Source organism: Corvus cornix, chromosome 2 (assembly GCF_000738735.6).
Source record: "Corvus cornix cornix isolate S_Up_H32 chromosome 2, ASM73873v5, whole genome shotgun sequence".
Classification (NCBI taxonomy): domain Eukaryota; kingdom Metazoa; phylum Chordata; class Aves; order Passeriformes; family Corvidae; genus Corvus; species Corvus cornix.
In genome coordinates, this window is record NC_046333.1 from 17,952,896 (window position 1) to 17,970,316 (window position 17,421).

At 39.3% G+C, this 17,421-nt stretch overlaps 1 protein-coding gene across 7 annotated transcripts in view; it reads right to left on the bottom strand.

The window, feature by feature from the left end:
* Positions 1–16,381, bottom strand: part of ARMC3 (armadillo repeat containing 3) — a 65,025-nt gene extending 48,644 nt beyond the window's left edge. For 4 of the 7 annotated variants that reach the window (XM_019285334.3, XM_019285339.2, XM_010399268.4 and 1 more), the window contains exons 1-3: positions 16,165–16,381; positions 9,513–9,556; positions 4,338–4,386 (exon numbers count right to left, since the gene is read on the bottom strand). In XM_019285334.3, the coding sequence (XP_019140879.1) occupies positions 4,338–4,385 (48 nt within the window). In that variant the 5' untranslated portion in view covers position 4,386; positions 9,513–9,556; positions 16,165–16,381. Of the gene's footprint in view, positions 1–4,337; positions 4,387–5,384; positions 5,447–9,512; positions 9,557–16,164 lie in introns of those variants that run through there. The other 3 variants (XM_019285332.3, XM_019285333.3, XM_019285337.2) reach the window with 3 other exon arrangements.
* Between the last annotated feature and the right edge of the window lie 1,040 nt (positions 16,382–17,421).

Genomic DNA, 17,421 nt, shown 5'->3' on the forward strand with positions numbered 1-17,421 from the left:
CGTAGCTCACACTTTCCTCTACACAAGCACTATGATTTTTCCCCATTGCTGTCATATTTATCCATGGGTTTGGTTTTGTTTTTGTTTTTTTCCAAAACTATTTTTACCAGTTTGCACAGCACAGAAGATAAACCTCCTGTAATTATTGCTGTATTTCCTTTTGAAAATGAAATTTTCTACCTTCCATTCTTCTAGTGTCACATTCTCAGATCTTAGCAATTTTTTCATTTAGCACAAGATCTGGGGAAACAATATTTATTCCTATTTCGGCAATTTTATCACATTTATTTTAGTGATTACCACATTGCTTTGGGTTTTGATACAAAAATAAGTCATTTTCTTTTTCTTTCATGACTGCAATCACCTAACAGTGTCCCTCTAAGAAGCTTCTTGCATCTAGTCAATTTGAAAAAGCTTTACTGCTAGTTTTTGTATCTTTGCTAGTTCTCTTCCAAAATATTTTGATGCAAGGTAACATTGATGACATAGTGCTTTTACTTCTCTTTCGGGAGTGAAAGCATTTTTTTGTTTTCTCATTTGGATGAAAATCCCACCTTTTGAAGGTTGTATTTATCTGCTATTATTCTACTGTTTCATCATGCTGGGTTGTTTTTTTTTCATCCCTTAAATTTGATTTAAGGTCAGTTTTAATCTTGCACCTCTCATAGAATCTTTAGAAGCACTACTGATATCTTTGATATTCTTAACCCCTTTTCCTTTACCTAGAAAAACAGAGTTAGTAGATACCTGGACATGCTAATTATTTCAGTTCTGTGATTGTCTGATCTCCTGTACTAACAATAAAACCGAAGATATTCCACTGAATCACAAACAGTTGATATTAGAAGGCACCTCCAAAGACGATCTGGTCCAACTGCCCTGTTCAGAGCAGGGGGAGCTAGAGCTCAGGCCTAGGGCACAGTCTGATTTTGAGTATCTCCAACAATGGAAACCCCACAAGCTCTCTTGCCATTGTTATGGTAAAAGAGGATTTTTTTGTCATGATTAAATGGAAACCTCCTGCATTTCCATTCGTGCCTACTGCCTGTCATCTTTTCACTGGGCACCACTGAGAAGAGCCTGGCCTGATTTCTTTACTTCTTCCTATCAGCCATTTTTACCCTGACAAGACCCCTCCATGCCTTTTCTCAAGACTGAGAAGTCCCAACTGTCAGTCCCTCCTCCCACGACAAATGCTCCAAGACTTTGTTCCAGTAAGGCCTTGTCCCTCTTGTACCAGACAACTCAGAACACTAGGACACAGCCCTCCAGGTGTGGTCTCACTAACGAACACAGAGCGAAAGACAAGAGTTCTCTCTCTCAAGTTGCAGGCAACACTGCCTAATGCCCAGGGTTTTGTTAGCTTTCTTTGTCCCAAGTTCATATTGCTGGTGCATGTCCACCAGAATCACCAGCTTCTTTCCTGTAAAGCTGCTTTCCAGCTGGTCATCACCCAGTCTGTACCGGATATTCTTCCCCCAGATGCAGGACTTTGCCATTTCCCTTTATTGAACTTAATTAAATTCCCAATTTCCTATTTCTCTAGTTTGTTGAGGTCCCCCTGAATGGCTGCACAACCATCTGGTCTGTCAATCACTCCTCTCAATTTCATGTCTTCTCCAAACTTGCTGGGCATGCACTCTGTCCCATCATTCAGGTCACTGATGAAGAGGTTAAAGAGTATCTGCCCCAGGATCAACCCCTGAAGCACAACACTAGTGCCTGACCTCTGACAGGATCTCATACTGCTGATCACAACCCTCTGAGCCTGTCGGTTCAGCTACTTTTCAGTTCATTTACACTATTTTGTCTGTACTTCCCCAGTTTACCTATGAGGATATTACAAGAGACAGTATTTAAAGCCTCACTAAAGTCAAATTAATATTTAGGCATTAATCAAAATAAGGTGTTTATGTGGAGACAACTTCAGCAGCTGACTGTGCCAATTCACACATTCCACCTTTTAACATCAGTCCTGTGAATGCAGCCATTTTCAAAAATACTCAGGTATCTATAGCTTTAAGTGATAACACTTCAGTATTTTCTCTAGGGATAATCTTAGGCTCCCCTTTCAATGTCCATGACCTAGCTGATGATCAAATAATTGTATTGTCTAGACCAAACCTAATGTAGTTATCATGTGAAAAGTTCCTATCAATCTATGTCAAAGCTGGCATATTTAATCTGCTGGAATTACTGTTTTAGGTCATTCATATAGAGGCTCAAAGCAATGTTTTTCCTGTTGGAGATCAATTCTCAGAACAGAGACTGGTAAAAGACAAATTATGAAAGGCAGTGAAAACAGAGACCTCAGGAATACTTTCTGAAACATACAAGCAGTGGCTAAGCTAAGAGATGTGTTTCCCACCTGTTCCTAGAAATCTATAAAAAATTAGTGGTCATCGGCAGAACCATATATTCTCAGAGTATTCCACATGCACAAAGGCCCTCTTTTATAAGCTCGTCTACATTATCTCAAGGCTTCTTTTCTTGGACTTGACATTTTCATAAACAGATTATCAATCACAAGATAATAGCTAATACATCTTTTATTTTGTCTGCATCTCATTTCCTGCCATCTGAAATACCCAGGCGAAATTTAAAGTTTTCGGATTTGATTTTACACAATAATTATTAACAAAATTCTCATCATGGTAAGATTTTCTTCATTAATAGTTACAATGATCAATTTTCATGTTTAATATGCAACATTCAGGATTTCTTTCTCCTGCTAGGACTGTCAGAATAGATATGCTAGCCTGAAGTACAATAAGGGTAAAAACTAAGCCAAAAGCTGTAGATGCCATCTGGAATTCACTCTTTCCAATTCATTCCTTTTTGATAGTTTTACTGACTTTTTCTGAGTATTCACAGGTTACTGTAGAACCTAGTAGGCGGTACCACACTTTTCTCTAGAAAATCTAATGGTATCTTTTGGATATAAAAATTGTGGTGCTGCATCTGATTTTCTACCTATTTACTGAAAAAGTCAACTTTTATTACTTCAGTTCACATGTATGACTTAAATGTGTCGTCGTGCCTTTCAAACCTTTTCTTAGACTGCAAAGATACTTAGTTCTAATTCTTCAGACCCGTTTTAATTAGACTTATCCACATACACCTTCTTTGTGACTCCTGGGTTTCGAGATTATTTTATACAGATCTAAGTTATGTTGAGGTTTTATGCAATTTTCTTTCATAAGGATTTATTACTGATTGAAGGTTATGAATTACATTGGTAATATTCACCCTTCCACAGAACAGCTGGGTAAACCTGATGTCAACTGCTATGTCTCAAGGACATCATGGCTATTGGATATTACTGTCTTAGTAAAAACTATGCTTATTTAATATTGAAATTGTAATGTAGTTTTTGCTGACTAACTTTTCTGTGATCTTTGAAAAAGCTCTTGCAGTACTACAACTCTTTGGACATAAATCCATTGGTTTTTTTAAAACAGTGTACTGAACTTTGCATTTAGTGGGACTCATTGAGGGAGTGGAACTCCCTCTGTGGGACTTGTTGAGGTCCCCATTTTCATTGATTTGGTTCTTATCTGACACAGAATTTATACTGTACTCTTTTCAATGTTTCTGTATTTCCCCTACTTCTTTCTGAATAAAACAATTAAACTTCAAAAAATAGTTATATTTTGAACAATTACCTTTTTGGGGGATCTCTTTGTACCTTGTTAATTTATAGAAACTCTTGAAAAGTGTGCTACTGTCAGACCCTTAACCTCTACCTTTTGAAAAAAAAGTCACACTATCACCATTATTATATATTTGGCTTCAGCTCTTGTACTTTTCACTGTACTTCCAATGACAACAGAAAAACCTAAACTGCCTCTAAAGACTGTATATATTTGCAAAAGAGCCAGAGCATGTAGTATTATTCAAAATATTTGTCAAATTTAGTATCCAGTAAAAAACTATGCAGATCCATTTAGGCTTTTAACTCTTTCATCCTTAAAGAAAGAGAATGTCTTCACAGTTGAAAGGACAGGCAGATTTCAGGTTGCTCTTCTCCTTTCTCCTTTGATTTTTACAAAGAGAAAGCTAACACTGTTTTTCAAATAAAAAGAAGCCTGGATTGTTTCATACATAACTGTATTCAATGCCTGCCAAAGACAACAATCTCTACAAAGAACTACACATGCCCAGTCACTCTGGTTTGTATGCTGTCCAAGAAAAGCAGAAACAGAGTCATCTTTAAAAGCCATTTTTAGAATAATTAGGGTACACTAGGAAAATAAGGAACTATGTGAAGGATGGTAGAGCTGGGCCTGTAATTGTGTAATGTTTATTTTATAGCACATAGCAGTTTATAAACTTACCACATCCTTGGGTGGAGACTCTGCTTCCTTCTTTACTTTTTTACCCATTCTAAAAACAAACAAACAAAAAAAATAAAAGCAGACAAACAAACTCCCTTCTGTGTTTTAGGAACCAGCTTACCAGTGATTTAGGAAAGCTTGTACGACAGACTTTCTTATTCATTTGACCCACCTAATCAGTCTGAAGATTTCTTTGACATACTAATTTCTATATAGAAAGCAGTCCCTCTTTCTAACATTAGTACACATATAGTAAAATACATCTGCCAACAACATACATAGCTAAAAAGGTCTGAGACATCACAGGCTCAGGCTCTAATGTGGTACAAATATATAGAACATCCCTTTCTGTAAATTAGCTTTATATGCATCTATAAATCATATATGAACTTGAAAGTCCTTTTAGGGTATTTCCCCATGTCTGTCTATACGTTCTATGTCAGCAAACATTCCATACAACTGCAGAATGTACAAATAAGTTCTACCTTGAAAACATGGTTCAAATACAACTCTAATTATTTTTTCCTATTTCACAGGAGACAAAAATCAGGTCCACAGGTTCTGCACAGTATAAATTTCACTGACTTTAAAAAGTTACATTTATTTACACAAAGTTCAGCTTGTCTTTCTTTTTTTTTTTTTTTTTTGTATTAGCACATGTGCATATAACCAAGAAGACCAAGATAGCAGCTTCTGAAGCATATGGATGTAATACCTCATGTGGACCTAATTTCGTGCGGCTTGCAAAACTTCAGCAGAGCCTTCCAGTTAAGGTACCAGCAAAAGTAAAGGGCAACGTGAGCCACTAGCACTAGCTATACATAGAACATAACCCAAGTTATGCCAAACTGAAGTTTAACACCGTGTAAAAGTGAAACGTGCACTGTTAGTATCCCCTGTTAATTCCTCGGTTAGTTCTCAAAGGGAGACCACACATTCACCCTCAGCCAGGGTTTACTGAGAGCCTCCCCCTCGTATAAGAGATTGTTTTCTAGTGCAACATGACTTGTAGCCTGGCTGGTTACAAAAGTCAAGGTTACTGCTTACCGTGTTCAAAAAAAATTTGGAGCTCTTCTTGAATTTTCCAGCTACTGTTCCTCTACCAGCCTCTACAAATGAATTGTAACACATCGGTAATGAAAGCAGTTGATAAGCATATCCTAAAAACAGATCTGAAATTTAAAACTTCACAGGCAGGTCACTAATTACAGTTTGGAGAGGAAGATCCATACAACCAAAGATTTTTCAGCTCCAATCTGCTTTACCCTTGTGCATCTGTACATACACACATTTGAACCACACACATGCGAATTCAGTGTTTCAGAAAGCACAGCTTTGGCCAGAGACAAATTCACTTATATAAGGAAAAGCATAAGGACAAAATACCAACAGTATATTCAACAATTGTGATGGATACACTACCTTCTGATTTATGCAGTCACTGTAGAAAGTAAGAATCATGCATACATACAAGAATCAGATTTAGACAGATATTGAGGAAATCTGGGTCATTTAAACTGCGCTAAATCTTGGTATGGAGATATGGACACTTATTTAGAATCACTCAGATCAGCTCAATTCATTTCAGATATAAATTAAGCTGCAGTCATAAAAGGCAATTTTAATTCTGAGTGAGTTTAATTAAGTTTAAACCAAATAATTTTAAAAGTTAATTGATGTAAAATTATTTATATAATGTTATATAATTAATGTTCTCAGATTCAAATTATGTATCTATTTCAAGACCAAGAATAACTAAGCCTTTTAATGGCAAATATTTCTTCATTCTGTATAAAAGCATCCAACTTCTGAGCATATTTTAAAGAAACTTTTAGGTATTTCTAAGTGTTCAGAAATAGTCGTTCCTTACAAAATTTCATTAAAAAAGCAGTGTAATCTGTAGCAACAAGTAGAGAGAACAGGTCAATTACTTTACTGTGGATTATGCCCCTCAGTCTGTTTCTTTGCTACAATTACTAGTCTAGATTTCAAGGTATTCTGCCATCAAATGTTGGTGTAAGCTTTGTTTCCATAAAGCTCTCTGTATTCAGTGGTCATTCTCTGACTTGAGGGAATGACGGACATGGAATTCTTTGGCTCACTGATAATTAAAAATGTGTTTTCTGCATTGATCTGTAATTATCACTGACAATCAATGTGTACAGGTATTGAAAGGCTACTGACCCATAAAAGAGCTTCTTTATTCAAATCCCTTTCTCTCCAAGATAACTGCATGTTGTCTTTTTCACAGTAGGTTTACAGTATACCTATCTTTGATTCTCAGTTTACCAATCTAAATATTTAGAATTTGGAAAACAATTGTAGTAGGGCTTAAATTTTTATATCTATCAAATGCTGGCTTAATGTCACCTGAAAAACGTATTTTAGAAATGAAAACTATTCACTAGTAATTATGTGTAATTAAATTAATTCCTAGAGAAACTGGCTGCTCATGGCTTGGATGGGTTAACACTTTGCTGGGTACAAAACTGTCAGGAAGCCAGGCCCAGAGGGTGTTGGTGAATGGAGTTACATCCAGCTGGTGCCTGGCCACCAGTGCTGTTCCCCAGGGCTTGGTGCTGGGACCAGTTCTGTTTAATATCTTCATCAGTGATCCAGATGGGGGGATCAAGGGCACCCTCAGTCAGTTTGCAGACACACTGAGCTGGGTGGGAGTGTTCATCTGCTGGAGGGCAGGAAGGCTCTGCACGGGGATCTGGACAGGCTGGATTGATGGAGAGAGGCCAGAGCTCTGAGGTTCAACAAGGCCAAGTGCCTGTGCCTGCCCTTGGGTCACAACAACCCCTGCAGTGCTACAGGCTGGGGACAGAGTGGATGGAAAGATGCAAGCTGGAAAAGGACCTGGGGGTGCTGGTCAACAGCAGCTGAACATGAGCCAGCGAGTGCCCAGGTAGCCGAGAGGCCAATGGCATCCTGGCCTGGATCAGCAACAGTGTGGCCAGCAGGACCAGGGCAGTGATCGTTCCCCTGTACTTGGCACTGGTGAGGCCACACCTCAAATCCTGGGTCCAGTTTTGGGCCCCTCACTATATGAAAGGGGGAGGTGAAGAAATTGAGGTGCTAGAGTGAGTCCAGAGCAGGGCAACAAAGCTGGTGAAGCCTCTGGAGCACGAGTTTGATGAGGAGCAGCTGAGAGGGTTCAGCCTGGAAGAGACTAAGGGGGACCTTACTGCTCTCTGCAACTGCCTGAAAGGAGGATGTACTGAGGTGGGGGTTGGTCTTTTCTTCCACATAACAAGCAATACAGCAAGAGGAAATGGCCTCAAATTGTGCCAGAGGTGGTTTAGATTGGATATTAGGAAATATTTCTTCACCAAAATGGTTGTCAAGCATTGAAACAGTCTGCCCAGGAAAGTGCTTGAGCCACCAGTCCTGGAGGTATTTAAGACATGGTGCTTAGGGACCTGGCTTAGTGGTGGGCTTGGCAGTGTTAGGTTAACAGCTGGACTTGTTGATCTTAAAGGTCTTTTCCAAACTAAACGATTCTATGTTTCTAAATCTTGAAGAGAAAATAATATTCTCATTTAAGTAATATCCTCTACTTCATGTCCTCTACATTCCTAGAATCATAGGAGCATGCCTTTTCTACATATGTTTTTTGAGATTAAAGGCTTGATTGTTTGAAATCATGTAGAGCTAGTGGTAATAAAGTACTTTGACCTAACAGATGTAGCCAATACATAGCCAAGCAATCTATGAAGTTATCATTCTATGCTACTTCCTGTCCTTCACCTGGAATTTATTGCCTCAGTGGTAGACAAACTAGTTTGCTTTACTTTACTCTGACCCAGTTTTAGTGCAGTGGTGCAATCAGGTGTTGTCTCTCAAGCAGCAGGACAGTCATTATGTCTAACTAAATCCTCATTCCAAAACCACAATCCCCAAAGCTCTCCCTCAGCTCTGGCTATTCTTAGTGCCTTAGCTCAGTAGGCACTTTTCTGTTTCACTCTGAACTTCATTAGGACCTCCAGCTTTCCCACAGGACCAAAACCACTCCAGTGTGAGTATCCTAAGTTAAACCCATATCTGGAATCTATGAGTAGTGTCCATTTAACTAAACTAAGCATCAGCACTGAAGTTAATCACTCTGCTTGATAATGGATGGAGATACAGTCAACATATTCAATAGCCCTTAAGGCAGATTCATCCTAAAGGAGGTATCTAAAATGGAATACCACCTTAAAAATAACTACTTTTTCCTTGGACCAAAACCAGAGTCTAGAGTTGTTAGCTCATGTATTTACATTTACATTGACATCTAAGTTTGTGAGCTAAGTTTATTACCCCATTTCTCCACATGAATCCACATGCCAGGATAGGTCTGGCAGACACTATCATAGCAGAGTGAACATTAGCAGAACCGGGCATACAACAAAACACAGCCACCTTGTCTTTTTTGAAATGGCTGCAGGAACAGGAACATCTCCAGTAAAATCTTTAAGACCAGAACATTGTCCCTGTAAGTGGAAAATGATTTTGAGGAAGGTCACAAATGTGGATTTTTTGGTTCAAAGTGGAACTCTCTAACTTCTTGACTATTTTATCAGGAACTGCCATCTCTGCCATGTCAAATAAAATACGGAAAATTTATTTACTTTTTGAAATAGTTGCAGCAGATGCCTGCTTAGAGGAGCAGATTCCAAGTACTAGATCATAAGATAACGATGGCCCTGATCCCTGTACTTATTTATTTTTACTGTCATGCTTTAATGTGAATAGTTTCTTTTCTCAGTGTGAATAGTTTCTTAGATTGCAAATCTGAGATACCCACTTATTTCTAGTCACTGCACTGTTTTTTTTAAAAAAAAACACAAGATGATGGCTAGCAAGTGAGCTTTAACAAAAAAAAGAATCTATAAATCGTACTTTGAAATATGAGGAAAGTCTTCTGATTGTTTTTCTGTTTGAAATACTGAAGTCTTATAAATACTTCCTTTACACTATTAGAGTCCTGTTGAATACTCTTAAAGAACATAGTTATTTTCTGGTTTTATATCAGACAATGCATTTAGAAAACACTACCTGTTCCATCTGCATCTTCTGTTTTCTAAAACTTTAAATAACAGATGCAATAACCTAGGACCCTGCACATACTGCAAGAGCTGAGACAAAGAACAGGAATAAGTCAAAGGCACAGCCAGCTGTGGAACTTACCTCTGAGTCAAGGAATCAAAGGTCTCTTCTGAGAGCAATTACCCCTGTAGAAAACCAGTGCAAAGAGAAGGATTTAGAAATAGCTTCTAACCAGTTGTTTATCACATGATCCACTTTTCAAATTAACAGTGAAATGCTTTAAGGCAGTCTGAATCTGTGTTACTACAACCTAGCCACGATTTTCAGGTTCTTACTGAAAATGATGCACAAGTGAGATTCGTTTTGCCTTACAGGTGAGAATAACATAATGTCAATTTAGCTGAGTAAGTTTAAGTGAAGTCTGGCTGCTCATTTTTGTCTCACAGAAACTATTTTTTTCTTGTGATAACAGTGAAAATTGCCTATAAATCGGTCATTATCATTGATTATTTCAATTGATTTTTGTATGGACATTCTAGTACTGCTGCCTTCCAATGCAATCAAAATATAATCATATCATCAGCAGACAATCTCACTCCTTTCTTGATCCTCCTCATCATTCTCAGATAACTTCATCTTAATTAAGAGGACAATGTGGAATAGTCTTGAAACTCCTTCCCTTCTCCCGAATTCTTCTTTCATCTTTTTTTCTACCCAACTCCTTAAATATGGATCAACAGGATCCCCTTTCCCTGTATTGTAATGACAGGGCAAGCATCAGCACACTGTTAAAAAACTTGGCTTCATATAATAAGAAAGTTAAAAAGAGATAGCAGGTCCAATTTAATATTCAGTTCCTGCAGATATGAATCTATGGGCCACATGAAAATAATACATTATATGAGAGATAATTAAGTCAAGGCCTTTGAATTTGCCCACTGTTTTATCTGTGTCCACGTGTCTATTTGTCAAAAGAATGATGAGGAAGTTCCACCTGAATATGAGGAAGAGCTTTTCCATTCTGCAGGTGACCAAGCACTGGAACAGATTGCCCAGAGAGCTTGTGGAGTCTCCCTCACTGGAAAGATTCAAGAACCATCTGGATGCAATCCTGTGCAATGTGGTCTAGGATGGCCCTCCTTGAGCAGGGAGGTTGGACCAGAGCCACTGTGGCCCCTTCCAACCTGATCCACCCTGTGATTCTGTGCTTCTGTGAATAAGAACAGTCTTCCACATGGCTGAACATTATCCAGCCTCCAGAATGACAACACACAAATGTTTCTGATAAATGCATGAAACTAATCCCAAAAGTCAGATTTCCTCCATCTGTTGCAGGGTTTCTATTTCCCTAAAGTACCAAGGTTTAGATCTCCTAAAGTTTTTATGTTCTTCCTAACAATAGTAGCTATTTTTACTGTCCACATAAATGCCTAATCCTTTTACTCTTCATTCTTAGTCAGACATGCTACAGCACAGGTCCAATTCTCAAGTGTATTGTATAAGGAATTATTCCTTAGATTTAAAAATATGTAAATAGTTTAAATGTGTTATTCAATTCAACACAATAACCCTTCGTTCTTGTATTACAACTTTAGTTAACAGATGCCTTAACTTGATCTTTTTTACCTTCCTTTATAACTCACTGTACATTCTGATTTACCTCCTTTCTAAGCCGTCTTAATTATTTTTTCCATATAGCTTTTCCAGACATGTATGTTTCCTGTCTCAGAGTCCCTCTGTGACTGCTAAATCTTTCTCAGATATGACATACCTAACCAGAAATATCATAATCAATTCTAGAACACTACTGACTTATTTGAGTGACATTGTAACTTTCAGAGTATTTATTTTTACCCAGTTTCCTCAGTGAAGATTTTCATTAAGTTATCCACATATGGTAAACAGTTCATTTTCTCAGTCAATCACAATTAATTTAAATTTACTACTGAAGAGTATATTGTTCCAAGTATTCCTGACAGTATAAATTACATTGCTTTCATCAACAATGAATTTTATTTGTCATGGTGTTACCAGTTCACCCAACTGCAGAAGAGCTCTCAGAAGTTTCTACAAGTCTTCTTTAGTTGTAACAAATTATTTTATCTCACCAGAAAATTTTTATTTCTCTATGTTATTGCTCATTTCCAAATTATAATGAACATATTAAATAACAACAGACCTAGGATCTATCCTTGGAGAATCCAAGCTGTGACAAGCTTAATCGAGGAGATTTTTAGAAATTATGTGTGTGATTCCAAATGTCTGAGAGGCACAGTGAAATCCCTCATCCCATGAGAAAGAAAAATTGACTTAATCTAAACCAAATGAGAGACAGTAGTTACACAACCATTATCTGAGCTATAATAGCAGGACACTTCCATTCAGAAGGCAAAGATGGTCTGACTTAGGAAGAAGTACTAGTAAAAAATTAAAGACACTCCTAATATTTTAGCCAGCTGTGAAAACCTACATGTCTTAAAATGAATGCCTTCTCCTGGCCATTTCACAGGGACATAGGGGGAAAGGGACATTCTGAACGAGTGGACTTGTCCCCCTCCCCATCACAACCATGGCATCATGTTAATCCCACTTATAACACCATCTTAAAAACCTTAGGTTTTTTTCCCACCTCTCACATTAAAAAGTTGTCCCACAAGCCAATTGCTAAGAGCATCAGAGAACTTTTTTTAATTTTTAATTTTCAGTCTACAGTTTACTATATATGTGTCATGTCTGATCATTTGTCAATTACTTTCTTTGCTGGCATGTATGAAAATACTATTTATAGTAACTATTTATACTATACAATATATATTTACTGTATTCTATATATACTATATAGTACGTTATATAAATTCCACATATATTTACATATATAGAATCAGAATACATTTAGAATCATAGAACGGCTTGGTTGGAAGAACCTTTAAAGATTATCTCATTCCAACCCTGCTGCCATGGGCAAGGACACCTTTGACTAGACCAGGTCACTCAAAGCCCTATCCAACCTGGCCTTGAACACTTCCAGTGATGGATCCACAACTTCTCTGGCAACTTATTCAAATGTCTCACCACGCTCTGAGTAACTATCTAACCTAAATCTACCCTCTTAGATTTTAAAGCCATTCCCCTATGTCCTATCACTACATGCCATTGTAAAAAGTTCCTCTCCAGCTCTCCTGTGGGCCTGTTCTAGGTACTAGAAAGTGCTCTAAGGTCTCCACTGAGCCTACTCTCCAGGCTGAAAACCACCAACTCTCTCAACCTGTCTGCATAGGAGAGGTGCTCCAACCCTCTGATCACGCCCTTCCTCTATCTGAAGACAACAAACATATCCCCACTCAGTTTTCATTTTGTTAAAGAATTCTAATTTCCCCCAAAAAATGATTCCTTATTTCCCACATAGACTCATAGAATATGCTGAGTTGGAAGGGACCCATCAGGATCATCGACTCCTGGCCCTGCACAGAACCATCCCCAAGAGTCACACCGTGTGCCCGACAGTGTTGTCCAAATGCTTCATGAACTCTGTCAGGCTTGATGCTGTGACCACTTCCCCCGGGAGCTGTTCCAGTGCCCAACCACCCTCTGGGTGAAGTAACTTTTCCTAATATCCAATCTAAATCTCCCTTGACACACCTTGAGACAATTCCCTTAGGTCCTGTCACTGGTGACCACAGAAAAGAGATCAGTGCCTGACCCTCCACTTCCTCCTGTGAGGAAGCTGTAGACTCCAATGAAGTCTCCTCCTGGTCTCCTTCAGGCTGAACAAGACAAGTGACCTCAGCTGCTCCTCATATGGCTTCCTCTCCAGACCCTTCACCATCCTCATGGTCCTCCTCTGAACACTCTCCAATAGTTTAATATCTTTTCTACATTGTGGCACCCAGAATTGCCCCCAGCACTCGAGGTGAGGCCGCCCCAGTGCAGAGCAGAGCGGGACAATCCCTCCCTTGCCCGGCTGGTGATGCTGTGCCTGATGCACCCCAGGACACAGCTGGCCCTTCTGGCTGCCAGGGCACTGCTGGCTCATGTTCAACCTGACATGGACCAGGACCCCCAGGTCCCTTTCCTAGTCTGCACATACATCCAGGGTTGTCCCATCCCTGACACTTGACCTTGCTAAATTTCACGTCTGGTGATTGCCCAATCCCCTAATTAGTCCCGATCTTTCCACAGGGCCTCTTTTAATTTAAGTAATTACAGAAATATGTATCTAAATTCAACCAGAATGTTTGAAGACTTATCTACATAAAAAGATGTTCAAAAAAGGGGCCTCACAAACTTCCTGAAGACACATGCTGTTGACTGAAGTGTTCAGATTGCTTTAGAAAGAAAAATCATGTCCCAGCAGCACCTTATTCATTGAAAACTTTTTAATAAAAATTGTAAAACATTATAATGATTATATCACACAGTAAAATTTTATGGATTAGTCAGGCTTTTAACAAATAAAAATCCTAAATGGAACCCAAAAAGAATGTTTATCCTCATCTCTATTTTAATTCATAATATTATATATACATATAATTTTAATACATATAATGTTAAAATATATTTTATATATGTAATAGTCTCTGTCTATTGTAAGGATGCAAAACTGCAACCTTAATCAAAGGATTTCTCACACTGCACATACTGAAACCCTACGTTCTTTCCTGCCTCGGTAAAAAAGTTTACCACTGAAAATACGTCGTTTATACATGTACAAGCAAAAGAGCAAGAAGAGACATGGCCATGTGTCACCATCTGGATAACAAAAGTATAGTTGAAGAGTATGAACTGTTTTTCAGAAAATGAAGTTATTTTAAACAGTATAAATAAGTTCTGAAAAATGGCTGTGATGGGACATAATGAAACCAATGAAAGAGTTTCTGCTGTAAGGGGGACTTAACTTTAAAAAAAAAAGACAACAACCACAAAACACATAAACACACACACACACGAATTTTGAGTGAAGAACACCACAACATAAGTAGAACCCCAGGAAATGAGATAAACTCTAAGTTTAGCCCTTACTTTTCCAAGACCTTGTAAGAACACAGGGATATGGAAACTGATTCTATTAATAATTTTCTCTTCAAAGAAATATATTGACTGTTTCCTTTTCTGAATTTTTGCATTAGAAAGATCATCCTCAAAAGTGTTTTTTAAGTCAACCTTTTGAAAACATGGATGACCTCTGCTGAACACCGCATCCCAGATGAAGCCTCTCCTGTCTTGTACAAAATTGTACTCATATTTCTTAGTCGACAAGGGAAATGTCTCAGATGTGTTATTATGTTCATGATTTTTATGGTTGTATCTGCAAGAGTAGCCCTATTGTTTAATTTTAACTGCTCATTTACCAGACTTTATTGTGTTAACAGTAAAAAAAAAAAAAAAAGAAGACATTTGTGGCAGTTTAAGGTAAATATGCAGGTAGCAGGTTTGCAAACATAACTGCAGCAATGGATATATAAGCCCATGTTGGCATCCACTGTGTTAGAGTAATATTAGATAATCAGAAAATGGCAACATGATAAAAATCACAGAAATTAAAGGAAATTTAAAAAGAAAATGTTGCTTCCATCAATAAATGTGAAAGTGATCTTGCCTACTGTCAATGAACAATAGAAAGCAGATGTCTTTACCTTGCATAAGTACCAGACTATCTCATATAGATGATCATTTCAGATAACCAAAGAGATTTTAAAAAAGTTCTGTACAACAGACGATGCTTCTCTACCAGCTGACCCATATTTTGCTTTGAAATTCTCATCTACAAAAGTCCCAAAACCTTTGAAATATTAATAAATGACGTGAGGTTTTCCCCCTAAAAGCCTAATCACCTGTGACTGTTCTTTCAGAGAAAACTTCTGTATGCAATTGGGTTTTTATATTCTTATCTCTGATCTACAGGATTTTAGATTTCATACCTTTCACGTTACTGTCACACAAAAATTCCACGTCTCACCTGAAGTGAACTGGTTTTTTTTCTTTTTCCATATTATCTGTCTAGATTTTTAAATAAAATTATTTTTCCTCTACCATCTAAGTTTCCTTATGGCAGGTCCACTGCAGTTTCTTGGTTCCCAGTTCACATCTAAAAATACTGGTACAGTTATCCTCTATTGAATGTGTCCACCCATACCTTATCCTACCTTTGCTGACACCAGTTCCTAAATCCCCAGTTTCTAGTATAAAATAGTGCCAGGAGCCCTTCAGTGCAGGATATTCTCTGTCTGGGTTTAAATTTTATTTATGTTCCCACTGATACACTTTAGCTGTTATTAAACACCACAATTTTAATATAAATCTTGCAATTGTCACTGCTTTTCTTGAAGGGGTAGATGCCCCTATCATGAAGACAGTAAGTTTTTAGTGGGCTTTTTGGTTGTTGTTAGAGGAAACACCAATGTATGCCTTCTAAAATTATAGAATCTTAGAATAATGGTTGGAAGGTGATCTTGAAGAACATCTAGTTCCAACCCCCCGGGCATGGGCAGGGGACACTTTCAACTAGACCAGGTTGCTCAGAGCCCCATCCAACCTGGCCTTGAACACCTCCAGGGATGAGATACCCACAGCTTCCCTGGACAACCTGTTCCAGTGCCTCCAGCACCCTCACAGTAAAGATTTTTTCCCCAATATCTAGTCTAAACCTACTCTCTCCGAATTTGAACCCATTCCCCCTTGTCCTGTCACTACATGCCCGTGTAAATAGTCTTGCTCCATCCTTTCTGGTACCTGGAATGATACTACCAATTAAAAAAAGAATTTTTTAAAAAATTCTTGGAAAACTTTAACTTACTACGTTGAAGGTCTACAGACACGTGGCCCTCAGTTCACTGACAAGCACTAAGGAGCCAGACCCACCGGCAGCCGGGGCACGGCCCGAGGGCTCGCACCGCTAACGCACCGCCCGCCCGACGGCGCTCCGGCACCGCCGCGACCCGGGAACTGTCCCCGGCGGTTTGTGCCCGCTGCCCCCGGGCCAGCTGCCCTCAGCGCCGCCGCTGCTCCCCGCCCTTGTTCCGCAGCCGGCGGAGCGCAGCGCCCGCGCCCCCACGCCCCCCGCGCCGCCCGGGGGCGATCGCGCAGCGCCGCCCGCGCCGCTGTTTCGCCGTTGCCGGGAGACGGCGGCGGCCGCGCCTGAGGGAGGCCGGGCCTGAGGGAGCCGGGCCCGAGGGAGCCGGGCCCGCCGCCCCCCGCGCCTCCTTCCCTCCCCTCTCCCAGTTGCCCCCGGGCAGCGGCTTCGAGTGTTTAATATGAATTCCCAGAAGTCCTCGGGGAACGGTTTCGCTGTGACACATGCATATAATCCATTTCTTCACAGTTTATCCCGACTCCGAAGTGCTGGTGACACTGCTTGGAGGGAAACTTTTAAGTCTTTAATGCTGATGGGCCCTGAGTAGTAGTGGAAAAAGGAATGAGTTATTTCTGCAGACTAAAGGAAAAGGCTACTTTCTCACCCAAAGACACAATTTCTGAAAATTAACAAACGTGTACAGTCTGTCTAAAAATTAGTAAACTAAAAAAGTTGCTATGTTCATACTTTCCTTTTGTGATTTTTCTCGATCTCGTTTAACTATTTTCAGAGCATTCATGGAAAAAAAAATTAAGTTGAAGCCAACAGTTTTCAGGAGAAATGGATAAAACCTCTCCAGGAGGTAGAGCACGGCGCAGGCAAACCTCTGTCAGAGCCCCGTGGGCAGAACATGAGCACAGAGGCACATCAGGGGCCCGAGGGGCGACCTCCTCTCCTCTCAGCTCTAGGCTGGTGATGGAGGAAGCCGTGCCATGTGGAGAATTGTGCTAGTCTCAGAATAATAATTCATTCCAGTGTTCTCTTCTGCCAGCCAGGGCTATTTTGGAAGGAATCCTAAGCTGAATTCTGAAATCGAATAACATTTTCTACTTCAAATGCAGCATAATTGCTATCAGTGGCTGCAGAAGTAACAGAAAATAGGCAAATATAATCATTTTGGGGCCTCAAAGTCAGGTAGTAATAGGTAAAGAAATTACAGCTGCTATCATCTCTTTCTTGTGATTCCTTTTAATCACAAAT